The sequence below is a fragment of the Pangasianodon hypophthalmus genome, chromosome 15 (assembly GCF_027358585.1).
Source record: "Pangasianodon hypophthalmus isolate fPanHyp1 chromosome 15, fPanHyp1.pri, whole genome shotgun sequence".
NCBI classification, from domain to species: domain Eukaryota; kingdom Metazoa; phylum Chordata; class Actinopteri; order Siluriformes; family Pangasiidae; genus Pangasianodon; species Pangasianodon hypophthalmus.
In genome coordinates, this window is record NC_069724.1 from 16,905,343 (window position 1) to 16,932,811 (window position 27,469).

At 40.1% G+C, this 27,469-nt stretch overlaps 1 protein-coding gene across 6 annotated transcripts in view; it reads right to left on the reverse strand.

Moving 5' to 3' along the window:
• The window catches only part of shroom3 (shroom family member 3), a 79,469-nt gene that overhangs the window by 11,376 nt on the left and 40,624 nt on the right, over positions 1-27,469 (reverse strand). For 3 of the 6 annotated variants that reach the window (XM_026928694.3, XM_053240084.1, XM_026928697.3), the window contains 6 exons: positions 24,136-24,243; positions 11,642-11,776; positions 7,934-10,988; positions 6,300-6,352; positions 2,776-3,495; positions 1,113-1,478 (listed from right to left, as the gene is read on the reverse strand). In XM_026928694.3, the coding sequence (XP_026784495.3) occupies positions 1,113-1,478; positions 2,776-3,495; positions 6,300-6,352; positions 7,934-10,988; positions 11,642-11,776; positions 24,136-24,243 (4,437 nt within the window). Of the gene's footprint in view, positions 1-1,112; positions 1,479-2,775; positions 3,496-6,299; positions 6,353-7,933; positions 10,989-11,641; positions 11,777-16,535; positions 18,138-24,135; positions 24,244-27,469 lie in introns of those variants that run through there. The other 3 variants (XM_026928695.3, XM_026928698.3, XM_026928696.3) reach the window with 2 other exon arrangements.

Here is a 27,469-nt window from a genome sequence, read left to right on the forward strand (position 1 = left end):
CAATCTGTTTTCTAACATTCAGTAAAATGAAAAGACTTCAGGCCTTCATATGAAAACGTTTCAACCATGCACCAAAACTCTATGGCTCAATGAAATATATTGCATATTAAATTTATTTATTTTTAGCAACAACAACTATATTTTTATTTAAAATTATGTAATGGATTATTGTAACAGATTAGAAAGATGAGCATTTAACAATAGAACATTAGCAGAAAGATTTAATTTCTAGCAAACTGAATATGTTCCAGCCCTTCACCACTAGGTGTTAGTGTTGTCACACTGTTGGTCCTACTCCACGCAGAATTCTTTAAATACCACAAAACACAAAACCTTCAAATTAAACATGACTAGACACTGGATTCAAAACTTGGTATGCCATCTGATTAATGTTTTATTTATTTATTTATTTATTTTCCTGGACTCCATTTCCAAATCTAATAAGAATTGATGGCAATGTGGAAATATGTTGAGCATAAAGCTTTACTGACATCTCAGCATGTGCAGCTTTGCCAAGCGTACTAATACAGTGATAATACTCTTTCTATTAATTTTTTTATTCTGCATGTTCCTGTATTCAGTGGCCTCCTATTGTTTATGCATCATAACAGAAAGTGCAAATGTGTGTGCCCAAGGTAATGTCTGTCCATTTTGAGGATCAGTTTTATACACCGCTATTTTCTAAGGTAGCAGTTCTCAAACTTACTGTAAAATAAATTCCATGGACCCCACTCAACACATTTACGTTTATGAACATGATCTAACTTCTCAACTATTAGCCCCATTAATTAAATGTATGCAAGAATGACAATTATGACAATCCATCAAGTTATGTAGCTACTTGTCTGCTGGTTGGACAGAAAAGACAAGTAATGAGGTTGGTTACTTACTGCAAACAACATGTAGAGTATTTTGAACAGTATTTTCTACAGCTATTTTTTGTAGTGTTTCCCAAGTAGATTAGTGTAGCTGGCTAGCCTTAGCTAACTGCATTCACTAAAAATACTTTGTCAAGGACCTAAAAGACATCATTCATTCATCCCATCCCATCAGAAATCCCATAATAATAATAATACCTCTAAAAGAGACACCATGACCATGTTTCTCCTTACCTGTCACCTGCATGACTGCTGCTGTTCTTTCCTTGCTGCCATGGAGCAGACGAGCAGGAGGGAAAGATGTCCTCCATCAAGTCCAGCGTAGTGGTGCTTGCCCAGATGTCCAGAAGAGGAGCAAGAGCCTCGTCTCGGCTCACCAGCTCCCGGGCCAGAATCTCCACCCGCACCTCCGCCTCCGTGCGCTCCCTCCTGGCCAGCAATGGTGACTCAGGGCTTTCTGAAAGCTCTTCTGCCTCAGCATCGATCACAGCAGTGACATTGGTGATATTGGGCTCAGAGGTTACTGATAGGGATGAGAGGTTATGCAACTCCCCTTCTCTCTCTTGGTGGGTGGCTGTGACAGGTGGTTTCTCAGAGATGCTGTAATGGAAGCATGCAAGGTCAGTAGTTCATCTTTTCCATTTTATGTATGTCTTTTTGTTTATTTACTGCAATTCATGATATTCATTGAAGGGGATTTACAAAGATGCTGAAATACAAAAAAATAGATCCATTCATTCATCTTCAGTAAGAGCTTTTTTCCTGGTCAGGGTCATGGTGAATCAAGAGCCTATCTAAATGCAGACATTAAACTGAAAAATAAAACATAGGGCCCTATTTCTGTGCAAGCACAAGCGTATTGGGTGTAAACCAGCTTTTCTCTGTTTCCTTCAGCTGTTGCTGTGGTGTGAATGGAGCAATACAACAGGGGGCTTGACATCCAAATTCTGTCACAGCAGTAGGATTATCCAATCTACTTTTTGTCCAAAACTGTGTTAATGTTACTGTTTACCAAGATTCCCTCTAAGTGCAATTACAAATTACAAAATTAAAAAATGTAATTTTCTAACTTAAAGGACTCAAGCCTTCAAGAAAGTCTACTAGAAACTACTAATTACAGCTTACTGTATTATTTTATCTATAATAAATACGCATAATACATTAAAGCAAACAACAAAGTTGTGGCTACCTAATGTGAATAAGACAGTTGACGCATAATTGTGATGTGCAAATCATATAATTAATACAATTGATAAAATGTCCAACGAGTATGATTGAGGAGTGAGTGAGTGTTTACACCTGTGTGTGGTTCAGGCAGCCTATTAATGTGCTCTTTTTTCTGTCCTGAGCTGAAATTGAGCCGAGCAGTGGGACTCTGAGATTGATTTTCGTCTTGATTTTGTTTTGTGTGTGTGCTTTTCAGAGCAATGCTCGAAATTACACACACAAAACATTCTGAAGAGTAATAAAAAGAACAGCTCCACTCTCTCCATTTCCTACATCCCCATTGTTTTCAGGTTTTTAAATCAGCAACTATCTGTCTGGGTAGTGGGATCAACTGAATCCAGTTGATGGGGGAAATTGAGTTCAGCAAAGATGGCTGATTGTAAGGTTCCAATAGCTGTGGAAACTGTATGCCAATAATTGTACGTTTAGATGTTGCAGCCATGTTTGTGCCGAACATTATACCAGCATTAAAATCTTCACTCACTTGCCAAATGTATTGCCATAGAAATTACCCCTGAAAGTATTTTCCACTTTAAGAGCGGAACTCTCCTAACTGCACTAGTGATGTTTTTTTCATATTATTAACAGTGCCTGTTTAGTAAACTGAGACAATATAACCCTAAATAACACCTGTGTCTAAGTAGTAAATAATGTGTATGTGTGTTTGTACCTGCTCAGCTTTTGTGATTCTTGAGGCACTGTGATGTCAAGTGACTCTTCCTTTATTTGAGGCTGGGTTGATGGGTAGGGAAGCAGAGGTTCTTCAGAGAAGTTTCCCTCCCTTCTTGATAGTGGGTGTAGTGGTGGGGAGGTTGGAGATAAAAACACCTCATCATCCTCCTGTGAAACAGCTGCAGATGAGGCAAAGCCAATACTGGACTCTGAGATCCGTAGAGAGGGGAAGGACCTAATGGGAGAGGTGGAGACTTTGGGAGAAGTGGGCAATCCAGAATGGCATGGCCTGTGAGAGAAAGATGTGAGTGACTCTGCGACTTCTTGGTGTGAAGGTGAAAGGTCATGGGCTGTCTTCTCCAAGTCGTTTAGAGCATCTTTGGAATTGTTGGCATTGGCAGAATTTTGATTGTCCATTTCTGACACGGAACTTGTTAGATTTTCGGGGATAGTGCCTGGGAAAGTGATGGCATCTAGGTTGGGTTGGCATTCTGTCTTGTTGGTACTGTGCCACTCTGAAGATGAGAAAGGACAGGGCAATCCGACAGAAGCTGCCAGGCCTGAGGCGCTATGGGATCGGGGTCGGTCTGAGTGGCGCTGTCGCTCCCTCCTTATCACAGGTGGGTTCAACTGATTCATACTTGGGTTTAGCGGACAGCTCTGCTCCAGACCAACTTCACTTGATGACCTTTGCTCAGGTGCCACACTCCCTGATGCTCTGTTCCACATACAGAAATGAAAAAAAAAGTGCTTGCAATATGACAAAAATACCATATTAGCATACTCAAAGACATCTTTATATACAACGCATACAATATACAATGCATACCTGATATTTAAAAGTTTGGCTAACAAAGCATTAATCATTTGAGCCATATGATGAAAAAGTATAAGTTAAGAGATTTTTATGTAATATTTACAACAAATTATATAAAAAGAAAATTTGGATTTTTGTCCAATTTTCTCCCAATTTGGTCATTTGCCAGCTCCCATTCACTAGCCAGCTCTCCCATACCAACCAGCAGACATGCTGCCTCCAATACATGTGATACCAGCCATTACATCTTTTTGAACCGCAATTCATCCTACATCACAGGGCAACGTAACACATTCATAGGAAAGTGCTACCTCTTCTGCATACATATGAGCTCAGAGAAGGCCAAGATTGGCTAGTGCTGCTCTGATTGACAGAGAAGAAACTAATGCCTCCCCTCCTATCCAGAGAGCACGGCCAATTTGCTCTCTTGGACTTCCAGCCACAGATGACTGTGGCATTATCAGGATTTGAGCTGCCGACTATAATCTGAATGCTTTTCTGTTGTGCTAACATCCGAAACCAAGGATATTTAGAAAAGTTTATAAGGATGTTATATTGATATCACTTCGCACACTATCCTAGCATGTTTATTTATGTAAAACCATGTGTATAGTTTCCATTTATACTGTTATATATTCCATATAAAAGCAGCTGAGAATTCTTTTACTCTGTAAGATCGGCTCCAAAATAGCAACAGCAACACCACTGGCTGATAGAAACACTAATCAACTAAGACAGATGGAAAATTAGTACTTGCATAAAAGTCAATGTTTTTCAAACAGTTTTTATCTCCCATTAACATCAATGTGTTTTATAAAGGATAGATCTACAGTATGTCCCATGTCAACCTTTCCTGATATTTGGTGGTAACGTGCTGCTCGAATATACACTGTTCATCCATAACATTAAAACCAATGACAGGTGGAGTGAATAATATTTATTATATCATTACAATGGCACCTATCAGGGGGTGGGGTATATTAGGCAGCAAGTTAACAGTCAGTTCTCGAAGTTGATGTGTTGGAAGCAGGAAAAATGGGCAAGCGTAATAATCTGAGTGACTTTGACAAGGGCCAAATTGTGATAGCTAGACGACTGGATCAGAGCATCTCCAAAACAGCAGGTCTTGTGGGGTCTTCCCGGTATGCAGTGATTAGTACCTACCAAAAGTGGTCCAAGGAAGGACAACTGGTGAACCGGCAACAGGGTCATGGGTGCCCAAGGCTCACTGATGCGTGTGGGGAGTGAAGGCTAGTCCGTCTGGTCCAATCCCACAGAAAAGTTACTGTAGCACAAATTGCTGAAAAAGGTAATGCTGGCTATGATAGTTATGGTATGGTAGCTGCAGACCGGTCAGAGTGCCCATGCTGACCCCTGTTCACTGCCAAAAGCACCTACAATGGGCACGTGAGCATCAGAAATGGACCATGGCGCAATGAAAGAAGGTGGCCTAAATCACATTTTCCTTTACATCATGTGGATGGCCGGGTGCTTGTTCATCGCAAACCTGGGGAAGAGATGGCACCAGGATGCACTATGGGAAGAAGGCAAGCCGGCAGGAGGCAGTGTGATGCTCTGGGCAATGTTCTGCTGGGAAACCTTGGGTCCTGGCATTCATGTGGATGTTACTTTGAACTGTACCACCTATCTTAACATGTATTCCCTAATGGCAGTGGCCTCTTTCAGCAGGATAATGCGCCCTGCCACACTGCAAAAATTGTTCAGGAATGGTTTTCAGAACATGACAAAGAGTTCAAGGTGTTGACTTGGCCTCCAAATTCCCCAGATCTTAATATGATCGAGCATCTGTGGGATGTGCTGTACAATGGAGGTCCCACCTCACAACTTACGGGACTTAAAGAATATACTGCTAATGTCTTGGTGCCAGATACCACAACACACCTTCAGAGGTCTTGTGGAGTCCACGCCTGAATGAGTCAGAGCTGTTTTGGTATCACAAGGTTGACCTACACAATATTAGGCAGGTGATTTTCATGTTATGGCTGATCAGTGTATACTCTGTCTATTGAAGATAAAAACAATACTGATATGACAGATGATGCTGGAAAGAAGGTAAGCAGACAACAGCAAATCTAACAGGAAAGCTAATGGTAAAAATCACACATGTACATCTAGGACACCTGAACCAACTAAACAGGTCTACATGTGAATCGGGACATAAGAACAAAATGTATTAGATAAGTTTTAGAACTTTGCTCATCAGGGCCTGTCAGGAATGCTCAGACTCCATCCTTCACCTTACCATCATGAGAATCACTTTCACCTGTGCTTAATTTAGTTTACCTGTTGTCATTTTATGGGTGTATATACAGTCCCTGTAGATGTTGCTATTTTTGAGCTGCCTTGCATATCCGTGGTTTCGGTGTTCTGTGGTCCTTTCAACCTAGACCTCTAGGTCCCTTTTTTTTTGGAGTTCTCTGTGTTTCAACCTTGCTTGTCTGTGTTTATTTCATTGCTGATAAAAGGCATAGGGAACAGCACAGATAACAATAACCTAGTGTTTATGAGTTCTGTGTTTTGGGTGCAGCACTTCTCATGTGATATTGTGGGTGGAAGGGCAGTGACATGGACCAGTTGGCTCATTTAGAAGACAAAGCAAAACGGAACCAGACAAAGGACTGTTCATGTTTATATGAACAAACACACACATTCACATACACATACACACACACACACACACACACCTGTTTTCTTTAGAAACACTCCCGCACAATCTGAGGTCTCCAGCCAAGACATCCTAGAAGTTAAAAGAACAAGAAGACATAATTGGGAGGTGAACAGCAACAGGGAAATGAATCAGACCAAAGGAAGTTAACCATTATACTGTAATTACAAAGGCAGAAGCCTTCTGGGTCTAAAGGGGCAGTTAAGTGAGGCATTATGTGATTACAAACCAGCGAACTATTGTTAATGAGAAATATTAGAAGCATCCAAAAGCTTAGCCATTACAAGGAAATTTAGTTTTGCTGTGCCTGTCATGTAATGAATTTTTTTTTTTGTGGCCTTGTTTGATCTGCGAATGTAGAACCATTTAGCCTTGCTGATCTGCTCATGGCCTCATGTTAGTATGTTTCATGTATATAAAGTTAAAACAATATATCATACAGATTTATTGGAAAAATACTGGTTGGTATTCTAGCAACAACACATTTAAGACTGGAAAGTCATTTATACTGGCATAATGATGTCATAACTCTTGACCTCAAGGTTCATACTCTGTCTTCATCGATTGTTGACTGAATCTGCCAATTATCAAAATCAAACTTTTACTGATTCTACAAGATGTGCATTAAAATGGGTAACACATTTCTATATGATAACTGACACACTGGTGCTTTTGGAGCTTGTGCTGACAGTGTATAAAGGCCAAATTCTGCAGTTTCTAACTCATCATCTCTTGCAGTCCCTGTAGTAACTGTCATGTGAAAAATGTTTATGTGCAGAGTAATTGCGCTCAGAGATAAGTGGAATTCCTTAACCATGTCAAATGTTTTATGCCTGAAACTGTGGCAGTTTGTCCATTATCTCCCATGACTACTCCCTGTAGTCACGAAGGAACTGTGTTTATCACTTCAGCACATCTGTCAGAGCCATGCCTGCCGCCAGGCTCAGTGGCACCAAACAGGAAGTGAAGAGATTTGAATATTTCCTGAAGTGGGCACTAAGTTGTTGCTTCATCATCTTTAACTGAAAAAAAAGAGGGATGAGACAATGTCCCTTTCACCTCCTCACTACAGAGCTCATTAGATTAATTTGAAATATAGAAATACGTGTTTGATCATGTCCTCTTAGGGATAAGTGAAATGTTTCATGTTTCAAGGTTTATTTACCAATATTATTATTTTAAAGAACTTTTTCTTTACTTTTTTCTAATACTTATTGTAAAAGGGAAATTATAAAATTAAATAAATAAATTTAGGCCAAGAAAAGAAATGCAGTGTCAATTGGCATTCACATATCAATTTTCTGCATGAAGAACAATGATCTGTTATGCAATATTTCCCAAATTTCCTTGGCCCCTTGCACCACTGCATCCAAATAAAGCAAGCCGATACTTTTTGGATGGTGCCCTTTGCCCTTTTTGGATGGTGATTAAAATTAGACAGGAGTTATTATTTAACTTTAAAGTTATGAAGTCATGTCACAAAGGTCCTTCACAAACAATTAATCTTTTCCACCACATAACCATATAAGACACATTTCAAATGCTAAAGTATGGGCCATAATGATGAATAGTATAACTGGAAATTGTCTGATACCAAAAGAAAAAAGTTTTATACAGTGCTACTGTCTTAAGTTCTTAAAGCAAGTTTATTACCAGATTGTGGTTCTCCACAGCTGGAGAGGATTTTGATCTGAAGTGCTGAGAAACAGGGCGACCTTGATTGCGATCCAAAAGGTCCTCTGCAGAAGCTGATTTCCCTGAGCTTCTGGCTGGAACAGCTCTTTTGAAAACTTCATCCAAGCTTTGATTAGCAGGGACACTGGGGAGGTAAGCCAAGCTTGCACCTGGAACATGGCCTGGAATGGTTCTCTTTGCTTGCCTTTCTGGTTTCTGTGGTTCTGCACTCTGTGGTCTAAAGGCAGACTGATAGATTTCAGATTGAGTCTGAGTTTGGGTGTTCCTGCTGGAGTGTAAGGGATATTGTATATTGGCTGTAAAAGTAAAGGACTGGCAGTTAACTTCAGAGATACCCTCTTGTCCTGGCTCCTGAAGAGAGCCCATGCTAGTGGTGGAGGTTCGGCTTTGTGAGTCCATGGATGAACAGGAATTTGAGTGCATGTAGGCACTATGAGGACGATGAGGACGTCCGTCCATTCGTCGACCAGTCTTGCGCTCCACATAATCAGCCAAAGCATCTTGCTGCATCTGCTTTAACTCAGGTCTTGAGGTGGCCAATTTAGTACCTGCACTACGAGTAGCTACAAGTTCAAACATCCTTCGTCGATCTGCAACACTTGTCTCAGGAAGCTGGAATTGTGGGGGTGCCTTCCTTTGAAATAAGCCAGACTCTTTGTCAGAAGTTCCAACTTCATGAATGTTCTCTGGCTCAGAGTATGACAGTTTCTTTTGTTCCATGGTCAGTCGTTTTCGGCCACATATTCGCATAACTGGAGGCCCTACAGGAGGGATTCTTGGAAGCTCAGGAGCATTTGTTTTGTCTGGTAGCTCAACAGGAATAACATGCCGTTCTTTAGGAGTGTGTGGAGAGGTGTTGGGTTTGGGGCTCATATTGGTTCCCTTTCTATCCAGGGACATGTGCTTCACAGGCACAGGTGGAGGGTTTATGTTTAAGTCTCGTCTTCGGAATGAAGTGGATCTCAGCACCTTGGACTGAGCATCCTTGATGCTATCTCTATATGCTAGGGTAAAGGTGGTGTCAGCACCTGTGCCTAAGATGTCCTGATGGTCTTCTTTCAATTGGATGTCTTTACCATTGTCCTCAAGATGAAAAGTGCTCTTGCTCCTATGAAAGTCTTTGCTATTTTCCTCATTAAGTTGGAAAGAACTCTTGCTTCGGTGTAGGTCATGTGGTTTCCTATGCTGAGCTTGATCAGTGCTCACACACCTTGGCTGCAAATCCTGTGATGATTCTGCATTTCCCTCTTGGCTGGTACTCCAACTCCTCCCTTGAGGGACATACCCTTTTTGCAGATCTTTCAGCCCAGACAGGGACCTCTTGGCACTGTGGGTAGCCTGACTTGGACAAATTGAGGAGCTGTAATTGGAGAGACTGTGACTGTGACTACGTGGTTTGGTCTGCTGTCTCTCAAAGTGACTGACTTTCTCCATTACTGACATGCTACGCTCACTTTGGATGCTGCAGTGGCTAGGAGTGTTCTGTGGGCTAGAACATCTCTGGACCTCTGCTAGTGCATTCTCAAGTCGGGTTAGTGGATGATCCAGATCTTGGTCCCTCTGTTGATAGGTGCTGGATTCATTGTGGAACCCACCTGAAGTGTTGATTCTTTGATCACTTCCTTGAGGTTGGGCATGTTCCTGTAAACCTTCACATGATGAGTAAAATGGTTGTGGATGGACATTCTGTTCCTGACATCTGCTTAGCTCTTCCTCTCTAGGTTGTCTGTACGATTCCATAATATCCATGCCATGTGAGTATCTGGGTCTCTCTCGCCTAGGCTGAACAGGGGTGTAAGGGTCCTTTCTTTCCTGGCCTATGGACAGCACTGGGGGCCTGGACCCCTGTGTTTGGAAATGAGACCTGTAAAAGCCACATTTGGTCTGTGGGTCATCTTTCACCTGGTTTGGTTGTTTAGGTTGTGGGAAAACAAGAGACTGGACAGAGCCGGAGTAGGAAGCAATGCTTTGGTATCCATTTTCTGCTGCCATCCTAACACCAGAGTCTACTCCTCCACAGTGTTCTTTTTGAGGGATGGGTTTGCTCTCCTTGGCAAGTGCTGGGTAAACACTACTAGAGCTGGGGTTTGTAGTTGGTATCTGTGCAAAATGGGGCTCTGGCAGTGGAACAGGGTAGATGCCAGTAGGCAGCATGGCTGATCCAGGTTGTGATAAAGTTGGAAGGCTTTGTTTGGGTTTAATCGTTGGGCTACTCTCAGGACTCTTTTCAATTACAGTGTGAAGTTGACCCTCTATTCCAAATGATGATCTTCCTGATGCCACAGAGCCACTGGAGTGATGCCAAGAACCCTTGTGAAGAGCCCGTAAAGACCGAGCCTGCTCAAGACTGGACCATGAGCTGGGTCGCTCATGGTTCCGGGTGGCTGCATAGCTGTCACTACGTAAGGGAGGTGAAGGTGCCCCCTTCAGGTTTTCATAAGAGTTGCCATTGTGTGTTTGGCCCCATACTGGTCCCGCACTGTGACGATGAGATGTGACTGTACCACAACCACTGCTTCCACTGCTACTGCTACTGCCACTGGTACTGTTGGAACGGTGACAAACCCTGCCCTTTATGCTTCCACGTCTAGACTGTGCTTTGCTCTCATTATCTTTTAGGATTGCTGCAGAAAGGATCTCATGCTCTGCAGACATGCCCTGTTGAGGGTCATAGACAGTGCGCACATAGCGAATATCTGCTTGATGCATGCCCTCTGTAGTTCTATGTTGAGGAACACTGTCCATGGAGTATGACCGTTCCTTGCTGAATGATGGCCCAGCAGCAAGGTATTCTGGGATACTTGAGCTGGTAGAGAAGGAACTGTATGCAGAATCACGTTTGCTGTGCAGATGATCAATACTATTGGAGGATTTGGAGACTGACAGCTGATTGCAGGAACTGTAAGCAGGGTTTGAATGATCTAGGCTCTCCATGCTTCCCCTTGAACTGTACTGGTCTGGACTTTTCCTCAGAAATCCTGCATCATAACCTGACAGGTCTGTGGTGGAGGCACTGTGATTAAAAATAAACAGTACAGCTAAATTTTGTATGTATATAAGTTAACAAGGAAAATGTAGAAATACAACACAGAAGAGAATATAATGGTGCTCTACAAGTTAAGATTTAGGCTGTAGGGTTAGTAGGAATTATTACATTCTGTATTTAATATATATATATCAACCTCACCATATGTTTCACTGTAATTTTTAAGATTCCATACACAGCCAAATATCGTAGACTTGAAGGTCACACAGAACAGACTTTTATGTTTTTTCATGAGGTGACAGGCCAGCAAAAGTTGAGCAGCATGCAACAGCCCTGGTTATTGAGATGTTATTGGAATCACATAGCAATCTTCTTGGAAAAATGGACAGTGCTACTACTATCCTTTGTGTGCATTATTGGTCCTGGTTAAATTAATGATTGCTTTGGACTTGGATCAACATCAAAGAGAGTAATTTGGTTCCTGTTTAGAGATAATAAAATGGCATATCTTTAAACAAGGTGGTATTATTTTCACTCTTTGTGTGTAATATGATATTCCTTTGAGAATTAGATAGATGTTCACTTGTTGAAATGTAAGCAATAACAGTGTCATTCTAATTAATGTTTGATACATTTACTTTTCTCTTTAGATATTGTTTTAACATCTATTTGTCTCTGACCTGGCATGGTAGCTTTGGTGCCAGGGAGCCCCCATGGCACCCTGGGAAATCTGCATCATGCTGTCAGAGTCCAGAGGGTCCTCACTCAGCTTAGTGGAGTGCCAAGAATGGGGACGGGATCCGGGCTCACTGTTCCTGCAAAGGGAGAGAGATGAATACAGTTGCCAAAGCACAAAGCAGATGGGGACAAGGCAACACTGATCACTGACACACACACCTAAATTATTCAAACTTTTTCCCCATGAGCCCCACTTTCCAGTTTTTTGAGAACTCCTACCCGCCCGTCCGCCCTTGTCTCTTGTCTAATGTCCCTTGTGAAACCATACATGGTTTCTCACCATCGCAGGAGTGCAAAGCAAACAGCATTTTAAATCACTGTCCAATTATTATTACCTTTAAAATTGTTTGCAAAGTGTTAGATTTGACAGTTTGTTGTAGGTATATTTAGTATTGTTTTTCCCTACTCAAAATATTTCTGTGGCATCCCTAATCCCTAAATATAGATAACTGATGTTGATGTATCCAAATGTTTGAGTGGAACTTGTGCACATCATTTAAAACTTAACAAGCCTTCTTAACATATACATTCCTATAGTTTTAAAGCTATGTAAAAACAGGCAGACATTTATTACACTCTCAAAGATAAACAAGGCAAAGGAATGCCATTTAAACACTCAAACTCTCAACTGACCTATGACTCCACTGATTTTTTTTTTAAGCCACAAGGGAGGTATCCAAATGCCATTTTGCTAAGAATAAGAGGAATGTGGAATTGGTTCTCTATCAGAACTATATTTAAAAAGTCCAAATAAACAATTCTTCCCCTGGAGCATCTTCAAAGATACTAATAATTGCTCTATCTTTAACTGTGAACATCTTTCACTGAAGACATCCTAGACTCAGAATTTGGACTGTTTATGGAATGTAAAGAGTCCCTCACATATAATAGTTTCATAACAGAATCAGTTGGCAAGTGGTGCCATTCAGACAATAATTTTTTTTTTTTTTGGTTTTGATTAAAACTGGTTTATATTTAACAAAATGTGGAGCAGACGTCCAGTTTGATATTTATTACAATAGGGAAACAAATTCACGCAACCCCAAAATGTTGGTAAGGCATTACTTTAAAAAAACAGTTTTTGATTATTATAATAATTACAGTTTAAGTTATAAAAATTACACTGTAGAAACCTGACTATAAAAATTTAAGAAAGTAAATAAACAGAGATTTAGTGCTGATCCACTGACTAGACACAGGGCACTTAAAATTGGGTGGATAAACAGGAAATGTTCTTGTCTACATACATAGGAAGAACTAAGCAGTTATCTCATCATGGACAAATAATGGCTCTACATTTCTGACATGTCTGCTCTATCAAGTAATCAAAATTCCACTTGTGGTTTTCAGAAAAGAGTCAAACATCTGAATAGTGTTTTGCTTAAGTGTTTTCACCAAAAAGTGCTTAAGCAAAACAGAAGGTTGTAATATTAAAAAAAAAAATCATTACAGTTTTTTGAAAACATGTTATGTAATAACTGTTTGCTCCACAATCTTCTTTGAGTTAGAACATGCTAGCTTCTTGTTTGGACTAATCCACCCTGCAAGTATATATATATATATATATATATATATATATATATATATATATATATATATATATATATAAACACACACCAATCAGCCATAACATTAAAACCACTGACAAGTGAAATGAGTAACACTGATTATCTTGTTACAGTGGCACCTGTCAAGCAGTGAAATATATTAGGCAGCACGTGAACAGTCAGTTCTTGAAGTTGATGTGTTGGAAGCAGGAAAAATGGGGAAGTGTAAGGATCTGAGCAACTTTGACAGGGCCAAAGTCAATTCAATTCAATTTTATTTGTATAGCGCTTTTAACAATGGACATTGTCACAAAGCAGCTTTACAGAAATAAATACATTCAAATTAAATTAAATCCAAATAAATTGTAAATATGTGAATTTATCCCTAATGAGCAAGCCAGAGGTGACGGTGGCAAGGAAAAACTCCGTGAGACGTTATGAGGAAGAAACCTTGATAGGAACAAGACTCAAAAGGGAACCCATCCTCATCTGTGTGACAAACTGTGATGGCTAGACGACTGGATCAGAGCATCTCCAAAATGGCAGGTCTTATGGGGTGTTCCTGGTATACAGTGGTTAGTACCTACAAAAAGTGATCCAAGGAAAGACAACTGGTGAACCGGTGACAGGGTCATGGGCGCCCAAGGCTCACTGATGCACTTGGGGAGCAAAGGCTAGCTCGTTTGGTCCAATCCCACAGAATAGCTACTGCAGCACAAATTGCTGAAAAAGTTAATGCTGGCTATGATAGAAAGGTGTCACAACACACAGTACATCGCAGCTTGCTGTGTATGGGGCTGCATAGCTGCAAACCGGTCAGTGTGACCAGGCTGACCTCTGTCCATTGCCGAAAGTGCCTACAATGGGCATGTGTGCATCAGAACTGGACCATCAAGCAATGGAAGTAGATGGCCTGGTCTAATGAATCACGTTTTCTTTTACATCATGTGGATGGCCAAGTGCATGTGCATCGCTTTCCTGGGGAAGAGATGGCACCAGGATGCACTATTGGAAGAAGACAAGCTGGCGAAGGCAGTGTGATGCTCTGGGCAGTGTTCTGCTGGGAAACCTTGGGTCCTGGCATTCATGTGGATATGACTTTGACATGTACCACCTACCTAAACATTGATGCAGACCAAGTACACCCCTTCATGGCAACGGTATTCCCTAATGGCAGTGGCCTCTTTCAGCAAGGTAATGTACCCTGCCACACTGCAAAAATTGTTCAGAAATGGTTTGAGGAACATGACAAAGAGTTCAAGGTGTTGACTTAGCTTCCAAATTACCCAGATCTCAATCAAGTTGAGCATCTGTGGGATGTTCTGGACAAACAAGTCCAATCCATGGAGGACTCACCTGGCAACTTACAGGACTTAAAGGATATGCTGCTAAAGTCTTGGTGCCAGATACCACAGCACACCTTCAGAGGACTTGTGGAGTCTATGCCTCAATGGGTCAGAGCTGTTTTGGTGGTACAAAGGGGACCTACACAATATTAGGCAGGTGGTTTTAATGTTATGGCTGATCGGTAGATAGAGACTTCAAAGCACTTTTATAAGTTGCTCTGGATAAGGACGTCTGCCAAATGCCATAAATGTAAATGTAACGTGTGTGAGTGCGTGTATGTGTGTATGCAGCCATTAAATAAAGAATAAAACATTTTGCCAATAATTACATTTTGTTAATTACTTAAAGAAGAACATCATGATTTTTATCAGTATATAGTTGCTTAATGTTGTTGAATGTACAGAAGAAACGTTAGCTCCTGTTATCACTTATATCACTTATATCACTAGACTCTCATTTCTCTCTCTCTTTTTCACTCTCTTTTCACTTATCCTGGTCAAGGTTGAAGTCTGGAGCCTATCCCGGGGAGCCTATCCCGGGAACCCTGGGTGTAAGGCGAGAATACACCCTGAATGGGACACCAATCCATCACAGGGCACCATGTGCACATACATTCACACTCTCATTCTCACTGTGGGGCAATTTTGTCTTAGCCAATCCACCTACTACACTGTAAAGATTTTTTTACATTTTACAGTAATTTACTGGCAACAGGATTTACAGTAAACAACTGTAAACCATATTTACAGTAAAATACTGTAATATCTTGCACATAAAAAGTATAAAATAACACATAATCCAGTACATTTGCTCATTTGGGTGTTGCTTTTAAAAAAAGGCTACTTGCACTTGAGACAGGATACTACTGAGCTAAGGTTATGGATCTTGCTCAAGGAGTTTGGTGGTACTGGGATTTGAACACACAACTCTGTGATGCGTAACTCAAAGCCTTAACCACTGAGACACCACAACTAGCTCAGCTAGCTTGATTCAAACAATTCTACCACTGAATTAACTCACATTAAAAGATTGCAATTAATCAGTGCAAACTCACTGAGATAGTTGCAGTGGCTAAGTTGTTAAGGCATTGAGTTATAGCTCAGATGGCTGTGTGTTCAAATCCCAGCACTTCCAAACTGCATTACTCAAATGAGCAAATGTATTGGATCATGTTATTTTATACTATGTAAGATATTACAGTACTTTACTGTAAATACATTTTACAGTTATTTACTCTAAATTTTTACAGTACTTTACTGGTACGCCTGTTGCCAGTAAATTACTGTAAAATTTACAGTAAATATTTTATAGTGTACTGGCATGTTTTTGGGAATTGGCAGAAAACCAGTGAACCCAGAAGAAACCCATATGGAATATACACACAAAAACTCCACACAGCCTCCACATCAAACCAGGGACCCTGGAGCTGTGAGGCAAGAACATTACCTGCTGCACCAGCATGCTCTCCAACACTGAAGACTCCTATAATAAGTGGTAAATAAATGTCTCCTCACAGAAAACTTAACCATATCAAAGATTATATATTTTTCTTTGTTAAAGAACAACATATTTTTAAAAATCGATTCAAATTACTATACAAGTGATAACTTAGAATGAGTGCATTAACATAAACTTGTATTTGAAACTTGAACATAAACTTGTATTTGAACTGTCAGAGCAACTGGTATAGAAACTTAATCAACACTTTCAAATCAGATTCAAGAATTCAACAATGCTGTGGTATAAAAAAAGACCTAAACAAGAGTCACAGATCTCTGTTCCAGTAAAATTTCTGCTGACTTTACAATACTCCTGTAAATGAAGCTGTTCTTCCCCATTCATATTAGAGTGGGTACAATTGCCAATTAAGCACCTACTGACTGTTATCCAGTGCACTGAGTGATGCTAACCCAGTCACACACACCATTCTAGCAACTGTTACCTGGACGTGAACCTGAGAACCTTGGAGATGAGACCGTTGACACCGGTCTCTGCCGGCAGCTTGCACAGCGCTCCATCAGACCTGCCAAGTTCAGAACTCTTGTGCTTTCTACGCAGTTTCCTGCGGTAAAATGAACCGAGCAGCTCCATTCACTCCTTCTCTGCTGAATTCTTGTGCTCAAATGGTGGAGAACAAGCAGTCCCCAGTGTTGACCAACATGAAGATGCGTACCGTCATTCAAACATGCAATTAAACCATTATGATGTAATTAAGCATCATTACAAAGCAACAAACATCCGGACTCTGTGGAACTGACCCTGAGAATGCGCAGAGAGGATAAGAGAAAGAGAAACTATCAGCAAAAGGTAAAAAATAAATAAATAAGGGGGCTTGAGAGAAAAATACAATACAAGTAAATCAAATTAAATTAAAATAAAATAAAAGTTGGGAAAAAATTTATCTGTGTCCTCCTGCAGTTTCTATCTCGTTTTCTATATTTAAATCTTGGAACTCAACGCTAACACATGATAGCTTGTGCATACACAGATGAACAAAGGGAACTCTGTGTTTTCGTCTGTCTGTCTTTTCTCTCGTTCTTTTTCTCCCTCATTCTATCCTCATCTATCTTTCAGCATGTGACCCCAGTGTGAATTCATGGGACACATCACACCCTGAAGGTGGCACAGGCGCTGAAAGGGGCAGGAAGGCCAGTTTTAGGGTGTGCCTGGTGTGTATCTGAGCTTCATTAACTGACAAGTGACAGAGGATTTCTGTTCCAAGGGGAGAGACAGTCATGGTGTGACAGGTGTCTTAAAATGGTAGAAAGCTGGAGGAATAAAACACAAGCCTCCAAACATGCACACACTTTCTGAAGTAGGACGGGAGTGTTTCACAGAGCCATCACACAATCTCTGTCACCTCTCTTTCAGCTTTGACACGATGACTAAAGATTTCTGCGCTGCTCAACGCTACGTTTCCTGGGAGACTCCAAGATTTTTCTCTTGAACACACAGACCCTCCCAACGTAAGCCGAGCCCCAGGAATGCAGATCTGATACACACACACACACACACACACACACACACACACTCACACACACACACCCATATGTTCAAAAACACACCACTCAAAAACACCTACTCTTTCTTTCCACGTGTCTGTTTTGGCCTCTGTCTAAGGCTTTCTCCCCTGCCACTTCCCTCCTTAATTCCCTCTCTCTGTCCTCTGTGATAAAGCTATAACTGGGTGTGTCTGAGTGCCGAAACTTTATCTGAGCTTGGGGAACTCTGCTCCTAAATCTGTTTTATCTGAGGAAACCGAAACTTGAGAGAAGATTAGACAGAGGGAGGGAGAAAGACAGAGGAGAGCGGATGGGGCGAGAACTGAGGGAACACTCAGATATTGTCTTCCTGTTGACTGAGGGACGTGTTCAGCATTGCACTGTTGTGGTTTTACAACTCACATCTTCACACTCTTCCTTGGTCTGTTCCTGGTCTATGACTCTTTCATGCAATTTTGCAATACAGTTGCACTTATGGAACGTTTCAACTTTTATTTTCCAATGTGCTAGGAATTACGGTCTTCATGGCTTGTCTGTGTAACCTATCAGCCATATCATTTACTGTTAGTGTATGCCTCAAGGCAACACAATGTAGCCGAGCTAAACACTGGATTTTAATGATGTTGTTCTAGTATATAGGGTAAAGGTAATAACATTTACCTATTCAGTGCATGCATGCACACACACATACACACACGTACACACACACACACACACACACTCGTACACACACAGACTGAAACAAAATCACTTCACTAAGGGGAGCTGTAAACCTTACCCTTGTAGCCTTACCACTCATGTATTGCTGACTATAAAGGTTACCTCAGAGTTGGACTTGAATGATTAGATGATGCTCCAGATGTGAAATATCACAGGCCCTATATTATATACACTCTATGCAAAATATGAGGTCAATTTAGCTATTTGTTTTAAAGAAGCTCTTGTTCTCACTTTTCTTTCAGCAGATGGGCAACTCTGGACAAGTCTTACCCTTTTTAGGTTATAAATGCTTTCAGATTTTTGTGTACTTTTTACCACACAGCTTTCCACTGTTTGTATGTTTTGGATAAGTGCAGCTGCCAAATCACTAAGTGCAAAAGCAACACAAGCTAACTAAAATGCCCATAATGTAACATTTCAGAATCCAGCATTGATAAAAGATTAGATAAAAGATTACAATCTGTTGCACGTTCTATGAACAAGACAAAAATAACTACAACAATAACTGGCTACATTCCAGAGGTTGCTTTTAGAGTTGGTTTTTAAATCAAAAATCCTGACAAGCTACAGTGAACATTGCCAACACACATTCCAACACTGCCAAACTTGTGATTCTTCCCTTGTTGGGAAACGTGTAGAGCTATAATATCAAATACCAGACAAACCACACTATTATGGTCCTGGAGAGGAGGGGGAAGATCAACAGTGACCATCCCTCCCAGACTCCCATGAGGACTTCAGATCCTAATCTCCTTCCCAGTACAGAGAGATTCTGTCACTACCATGCTATCCTCCTCCCAGAAGACACAAGAATGTAACGTCCCCAATGACAGACAAGTTCCCAAAAAGTAAGACACCAGGGTGGGGTCAAGAAATCCAGGGAGGAGAGGAAACATACCATGGACATAATGTGTAGTGTATTTTATTTTATACCCAGATAAACGCAGGATGCATAGACTTGTAAGGAATGTATGGAAACCACTGGCGATGAACTATGTGTGCGCTTTACATCGTTCTCCATGGTGTTAGTTACTAAGAGGGACCAAAGGGGGGCATACTAGGATAATAAAAATGAGAGAGAGAACTGGATGGAGACAAATGGAAAGACAAAAAGAGGTAAGAGAAAAAGAAAGAGGAGTATGAATGATTCAGAGTGCATGGATACAGTTTCCAAAATCACCACAATGTTCATTCTGGCTGCTCGATTTCATTAAAGCTGTTTTTCCCCCTTTAACTTACAACTGCAGTCAAATCAGTCCTAGCAATGGGTGGTTTATAATAACAGTGTATTACAGTGTATATTGTATATTATAGTGAATTTACTGTGGGTAGAATCAGTTGTAAAAGTTGTAACCATTTTTTTTTGTAAATCTTGTAAGTAGAATATTCTAAAGCTCCAGTTTTTGACACAACAGATACATTTGTCATTTGTTCAACTATTCATAATAAACAAATAACATTTTCTTGTAAATATTGCAGGATATACACAAATGTTTGTGGACACCTGACCATCAGACCCATATGTGGGCTTTCCCCAAAGTGTCAAAAAGTTGGAAGCACACAGTTGTGTAGGATGTCTTTGTATGCTGTAGAATTACAATTTCCCTTCACTGGAACTAAGACGCCCAAATCACACAAATCGAGGTCCATGAAGACATGGTTTGCCAAGGTTGGAGTGGAAGAACTCGAGTAGCCTGCACCTTTGGGATGAATTGGAACAGCAACTGCACCCCAGGCCTCCTTGCCCATCATCAGTGCCTTACCTCACTAATGGTTTTGTAGCTGAATGAGTGAAACCCCACAGACAAATTCCAAAATCTAGTGGAAAGCCAAAAAAATTTTGGCCATATGGTGTATAAATTTAGTCAAAGGAATAAAATGTTATCTCTAACCCCATGGGTACAGTGGTAATTTCTCAATTCATGAGGTCTGTAGTAGTTATAAGCATATTTTTGCATATTATTTTATTTATGCAGTAACAAAATGTGCACCAGATAATAGGGTCAAGACTTCCATTGTCAAGTCAAAGACCAGGACTAGCCGAGATCAAGTCAAGACCAAGTCTTAAGTGGGTCGAGGCCAGGTCAAAATCAAGTCCAAATGAAAACAAAACCAAGATCAAGAACAGAAACCATAAAATCCCTTTTCAGGTCAAGCCTTTACTTCAGCTAGTTGGATTTATTCGTGCACTGCACCAATGGCTAAACTAGAAGAAGGAATTATTCTTGTCAAACTTTGTGACAAAAAGACAACACAGACATTTTTTTTACAAACTCTCAGTCAAGACCAAGACCATAATTAGTGAGACCAATGCCTAAGACCAACAGAAGTCCAAGTACGAATGGCAATAGAGACAAATCAAATTCAATACAGAAAATGTCTTGACACCAGGCTTATATCTAAGATTGGACATGACCAGATAAAGACTAAAATATTTTCAAGTGGATGCATGAACACTGGGCACCACATGACCCACACCAGAAGCAAAAGCGCCCCCTGATTCTTGTCACGATCCTCTTTATATAGGCAGCTCCCCCTGCTGGTAGCCCCTTCATCCTGTTGGCCTGTAATTAAGAGAACACACCCAAACATACGGACAAGAGGGGAGAGCAGCTAGTCATTCAATCAGATGTTACAAACAAAAGCATCACGACCCCTAGAGTCATAACAGATGTCAATCACATAAATAACAGCTGATATGTTTCGGCCTTTGAGCTTCATCCTTGCACCACAAAGTCTTCCAGGAAAGAAACTATTTTTCAAGTAAGTGGAATCTTAAATATGTTAAATATGTTTAATACATTTATTGATAACACTAGTACAACTGACCTGACACTTACAATCATTTTGAAATCTGATATACTAGCTAACCAACTATCAATCATGCTAAGTTCAACTAAACACAGTGATCAAAAGTAGCCTATTTTGGTTTCATTTTCATACAAATTAAACACATAATTCAAAATGTTATCCAGATGAAGAAAAACCCATAAATTACAAAATGAAAACTAATAATTCAATTATGACAAAAGAAATGCAGCCACAGAAGCGGAGGACAAGCTCGTCTGTCTGCAAATAGCCATAAATAAGCCATAAAAGTTTTAGTGTAGGTCATACTTATGAGGAAAAGGATGTTTAAAGACTGGTATGATTTTTTCAAAGAATGAAACCTGGCATATAAATCGATTCAGTTTGCCATGGCACCTTCTTTCAATGAGGCCCATTGTTCCAAACAGCATCTTCCATTGACTGATTGTGTATCTTCAAGTTTTTATGGCGTCTGTTTCTCAGTCAAGAGACTGCACACTTAATAATGTGTAATAAACACATCACACACACACACACACACACACACACAGTGTACAAGTGAAGGATAATTACTTTGTTGGTCTATAAAAGCATTTTGTGAAATTGGTGTCTTTGTGAAACTCAAACAATTCACAAAAGGCTAATGTCTGAAAAATGGGCTTTTAAGTCTAATGTAATGACGCTTCAGAAACAGTAGAACAATTCTAGAACCTTCTCAGCCCATTGCCATAGCGATGCCCCAGTCCTGAATTCCATGGGTAGGGGCGCTGTGGAATCCAGCTGCCGAAGAATTTCCACCATGTGACCTTCGGATCGGCACCTTATTAGGACAAAAGATATTTAGGGAGCAGCCGGTGCTATATTTACTGCATGTGTGCATGGTACCAAAAAGGGAGAAGAAAGTATGCAAGAAAACAAGAATTTACATCAAGGGGATATGGATATCCTCCTCTGAAAAGTGCGTCACTTTTTGCTTCCTGTCTTTTTACAGGAAGATACGCTGACGTTAGGACTGACCTTGGTGTGTTACGTGACTATACGGAAAAACGTTAGTGTTACAATGAACTTCCTACCTGTAGCACACACAGACACAGATTCATACACACAAAACAAAGCCCACCTAATTACCCTGAAGTAATTAAAATTTTATTCTTCCACAGAATAGGCACAGGGGGATTTAATATTGATGTTTTTTTTTTTATTTTGGTTTTCGATTACAATTGAAATAAGAAAGAACTGTGAGGCTGCAATGTGTTATTGCCTGTCTGTTGGTAATCTCATCTGCAAATCAAGGGGGCTAAATAAATGATTAGATAATTAAATAAATAAATAACAAACGTGTATCGCATCAAGTTTTTATTTTCTCTTTTTTTTTCTCTTGTCCAAATTTAGCGTTTCTGCAGTGCTACAGCTCTGTCCTTTGCGTCAGTCTGTACCTCGGGGGCAGGTTATCAGGAGTGTTATTGGACTGCATTATATAGTTTTTAAGATGGACCAAACTAGTAAAAAGCTGGCCACTAGAATTTCCTTTTAAGAGAAATGACAATGAAACTGATGGTGAAGGACAGAAATTCATTACTACATCATTCCCAGTGGTTTTGGACAAAGACACAATAAATGTTGAGCATTTCTCAAGACAGAATCACTTTCATGGTCTTATAAATGTAAAGCACGCTGTATAACAAACGCAATATTAAAACACTTTCAAGAAATAACACTCTCATATAAAAGAAATTGTGGGAGGCGGAGGGGGATGGGGTTGCAACCAGCATCATTGAATATACTGCAATATCTACACTATATATGGCCAAAAGTATGTGGACACCTGAAGAAACATACCCATACCCATAAACTCCACTCTTCTTGGAAGGCTTTCCACTAGATTTTAGAGCATGGCTGTGGGGATTTCCCCACAAGTCACAAGAGCATTAGTCAGTTCGGGTACAGATGTCAGGCAAGAAAGGGCACAGTCAGAGTTCCAGTTCATCCCAAAGGTGTTCAGTGGGTTGAGGTCAGGGTTTGGGCTGCTCAATTTCTTCCACACCAAGCATTATCATGATGAAACAGGTCCTTTGAATGGAAATCTTAATGCTGCAGCATACAATACATTCTAGACAATTGTGTGCTTCCAACTTTGTGGCAACAGTTTGGGGAAGGCCCACATATGGGTGTAATGGTCAGGTGTCCACAAACTTTTGGTCACTTGGTGTATCCTAGATAAAGAGAACATAATTCATGATATTTAAATATATATATATATATATATATAAATATCATGATATATATATATATATATGTGTGTGTGTGTATATATATATATATATATATATATTTAAATATCATGAATATATATATATATATATATATATGTGTGTGTGTGTGTGTGTATATATATATATGACAGCTGATGTTGTGGAGGAGCAACATGTGAAAAGTAAATTCTGTAATTTACAAGTCTGTATACAGGTTATTTACTCTTCTGGGAATGCTTTCACTAGATTTTGGAGCATGGCTTAAATACTATTATAAATGTATATAAATATAAATCAGATTATAAATTATTAGAAATGTAAATCAGAAGCGGCATTAAGGAATGGCATAAAGGAATGGATGAGTTCAGGCAGACCAGACGTTATAGCAGCAGCCATCAGTTCCAGACCCGGAGGCCAGAGTCCAGGACAGGTGATTTCCCTGCTCAAAGACACGTGATTGGCCTCAGTAGTTAATTATCAGTTTTATAGGTGTTTGAGCAGGTAAATTACCATGACGGACTCTGGCTCCTAAATTACAGTGTGGCTTAGATCTATGAAACAGCCTCAGTTGATAATATAATAAATTCCAATAACGGTGTGTAAATTCTAGAAAAAAAATTGACCCAGACTTGGAATTACATAATCATGTACAGCAGAGAGTGTTTTTTTTATTCTGACAGCGATGGCATGATGAGATTATTAATGTTGCTAAGGTAGTAGTAGTGGATTTAGATCTTTATTTGAATAAACACAAACAGACCTGTGTTTGATGCGTATCTGAACTCCTCCACTGCATTGGTCTGTATCGGCTCGATGGCAAGGTGACGCCGTAAGGGACTCACTACAGCATAAATCTGCACCGTGCTCTCTACACACACACACACACACACACACACACACACACACACACACACACACACACAGTGTATAATACTTGAAATATATGACCAGAAAATATACTTTTCACATGGTACTTTAAAAAACTAATCAGATCACATTAAAGAATATTGATTTTCAATAAAGCTTAGTCCATATCCTTCTACTCTAAAATATTTCATATTTTAGATTGACTACTTTGACAAAATTCACAGGGAACTACAACTTCCATCCCATATTTCATCCTTGTGTACGGGAGACGAGTGAAAGCAGCTTTGAGAAATAGCCTATAGTCAGCGACCCCTGCTATGTTACTGCAGCAGACTGTGGTATTTTACATAGTAACAAGTCTGCATAAAAAAGTAAGTTGACCTATGGGATTTGTTGCTGCAAACTGTAAACCAGGGGTGTCAAACTCAAATTCTACCCCTGCTACATTAACATTTTTGTAAGCCCTTTAAGGACCATAATCTAAAGCTACTAATTTTTAAAAAAATATATTTTAAAATATTTGCTGTTATAATAACCTCCACTCTTCTGGGAAGGCTTTTCACTAGATTTTGGAAGGTGGATGTTGGGATTTTGCCCATTCAGCCACAAACGCATTAGTCAGGCAATGATGTCGGGCGAGGAGGCCTGGGGTACAGTCAGCATTCCAGTTCATCCCAATGGTGTCCAGTGGGATTGAGGTCAGGGCTCTGTGCAGGCCAATCGATTTCTTCCACATCAACCTTGGTCAACCATGTCATGGCCATCACTTTGTGCACAGGGGCACAGGTTTAGGCCTCTTAGTTTAAACTGTTTCCAAAGTACACAGACATGTGATCGAATCAATTAAAATATTCACCTTTGCTTCCTCTCTCAGGTTAATAGAATGCAGAACTGGTTCTTGGCTAGCTGTGGCTAGTGTTTGGCAGGTTAACACAGTATTTGTCAAAGGAGGCACCAGTCTGGTCTTTTCACCACTAATTCTCTCTCTCTCTCTCTCTCTCTCTCTCTCTCTCACACACACACACACACACACACACACACACACACACCCACACGCACACACCTACACACACACGCACACACACACACACACACACACACACACACACACAGACACCCACAAAGCCGTGTGATGTGTAAAGGATCTGGCAGAATGTCCATACCGGATATAGGTTCAGGAGTGTGTGTGTGATACCTGTGTGTGTGTGTGTGTGTGACAGTGTAACTGTGTGTCTTCTAGTTTCTGTGTGTCTTCTAGTTTCTGTGTGTAAGTAGGTAGTAAACCTGTAAATGAGCATCTGTTTAAGTTGTATATTTAATCACCCACTTCATTGAAAATGTTGAAAGATTAGGCGAATGTGGGTAACAATTCTGACGTGGTCCACGTGATGCCAATTGTTCAGCATTTCACGCTGAGGATCAGAATTACCATAGCTTAACAATCTATCTTAAAGTGGTAGACAAAATGTTTTCTTGGAGTTGGAGAACTGGACTTTGAGCTGGACTTTTGATTTTGTGCATGTGTATGAGAGAAAGCCAGAGAGAGAGCGAGAGAGAGAGAGAGAGAGAGAGAGAGAGAGAGAGAGAGCGAGAGAGAGGGAGAGAGAGAGAGAGAGTAATCATTTCCAGAAAATTCCTCCACCTCCAAAAGCCTGACAAAATAATTAGCACAAAAAATCCAGGAAGCAGGTACAGTTTAACATGAGTTAAAACACACTTACTCATACAGACGGAGCTGATTGTTATTAGTGATCATGTGTACACTATCTTTATTTAAGGAATAAAATGGGACAGGTGTTATAGGAACGACATGGTGGTGTGATATGGACTGATGTAGAGCAGCAGCGTACTTTTAAATCATGTATAGTTATGTTGATGTTGGGGAACGTCAGTGAGACAAGTTAGTTCTCACTTATCACTTACATTATAGCAACTATAAACAGTCATTCCCTCATCAGCCTCTCTTATTTTCTCTCCCTACATTAATACAACAGAGAAAAACACATTTTCTCATTTTTCCAAGAAGCCATGAAGCTCATGACAAGTCCTCTGTCCTGAAGACTTTCCCTTGCTGGAAAACCTACGGCTGTTACAAAGCGCTGACACTGAAGACTCCTGCCTTAAAAATAGATTTTCCTCCATAAAAGACCCTGTGAATAAGCTGTTACTATAGAAACTAAAACATTATAACAGTGCATTAACATAAACCTGTAATTTGCCTTTCAGCCAACACTACTGTCAGAGCTACTGTTACAGAAAATTAATCAACACCTTCTGATCAATCAGATTTAAGAAGTGAACTTCAGTAGGCAAAATCTCTAATGCCGTATTCAGTTATATTCTGTTGGTATTTGATATTAGTTCAGTAATATTTCTGTGTTAAGTTTGTTTAGCGTTATCAACATGACACACACACACACACACACAAACTACGCCACACAGCACCTTGCCACCACTTCTTGAGGTGATAAGGTCCAAAGTGCTGTGAGAAAGTCATAAAACTGAATCATATCACATATTTATCTCTACAAACTCTAGAAAGCTATTTCCTCAGTGCAGATAAATATGTTCCAAGTTCCTTTTGTAAAAAACCTAAACTATCATGGTGACATGGCAGGCAATGAACATCTTTTATTAAACATCATACATTTAGTTCACATTAACGATACTCAACGCATACCTCATCCTTAATTCTTCTCAGAGTCTAAAGGTCATACAGTTCACAGCCAAAAAAGCTCAACTACTCACACACACCTCCTTAATAAAACCCCCTGGATTTTAATGTAATGGGCAAATCTGCAGAATTCTGTGTTTACGAAAAAAAAAAAAAACCTTGGCCTCTGCACTTGGCTCTCAACCAAATACTGAAATGCACACAAGTGAAATCCTAATCAGCTCTTGAGTGTTGATATTGTAAATAAATTCATAACTCTTTCTCTCTTTGCTGTCAAACAGTAACTCACTTAACTATCTCTGTGTGAAGTAGTTTTATTATTATTATGTATTGTATTATTTTATCATTGTACAGATTTTCTTATAGCTGTGTGTTGTGTGTCATGTGACATGTGTGTAGGTGTTAAAGAATAAAACACATATTCAAATCAGGTCCCCTTATAGGGAAAGTGTGTGTTTTAAAAAAGGGATCTGAGACTATAGTGGGCACAGGCTCACCAAAACTGGGCAGATGAAAATTAGAAAAAGACCAGGCGAGGTTTTTCCAAACTTCA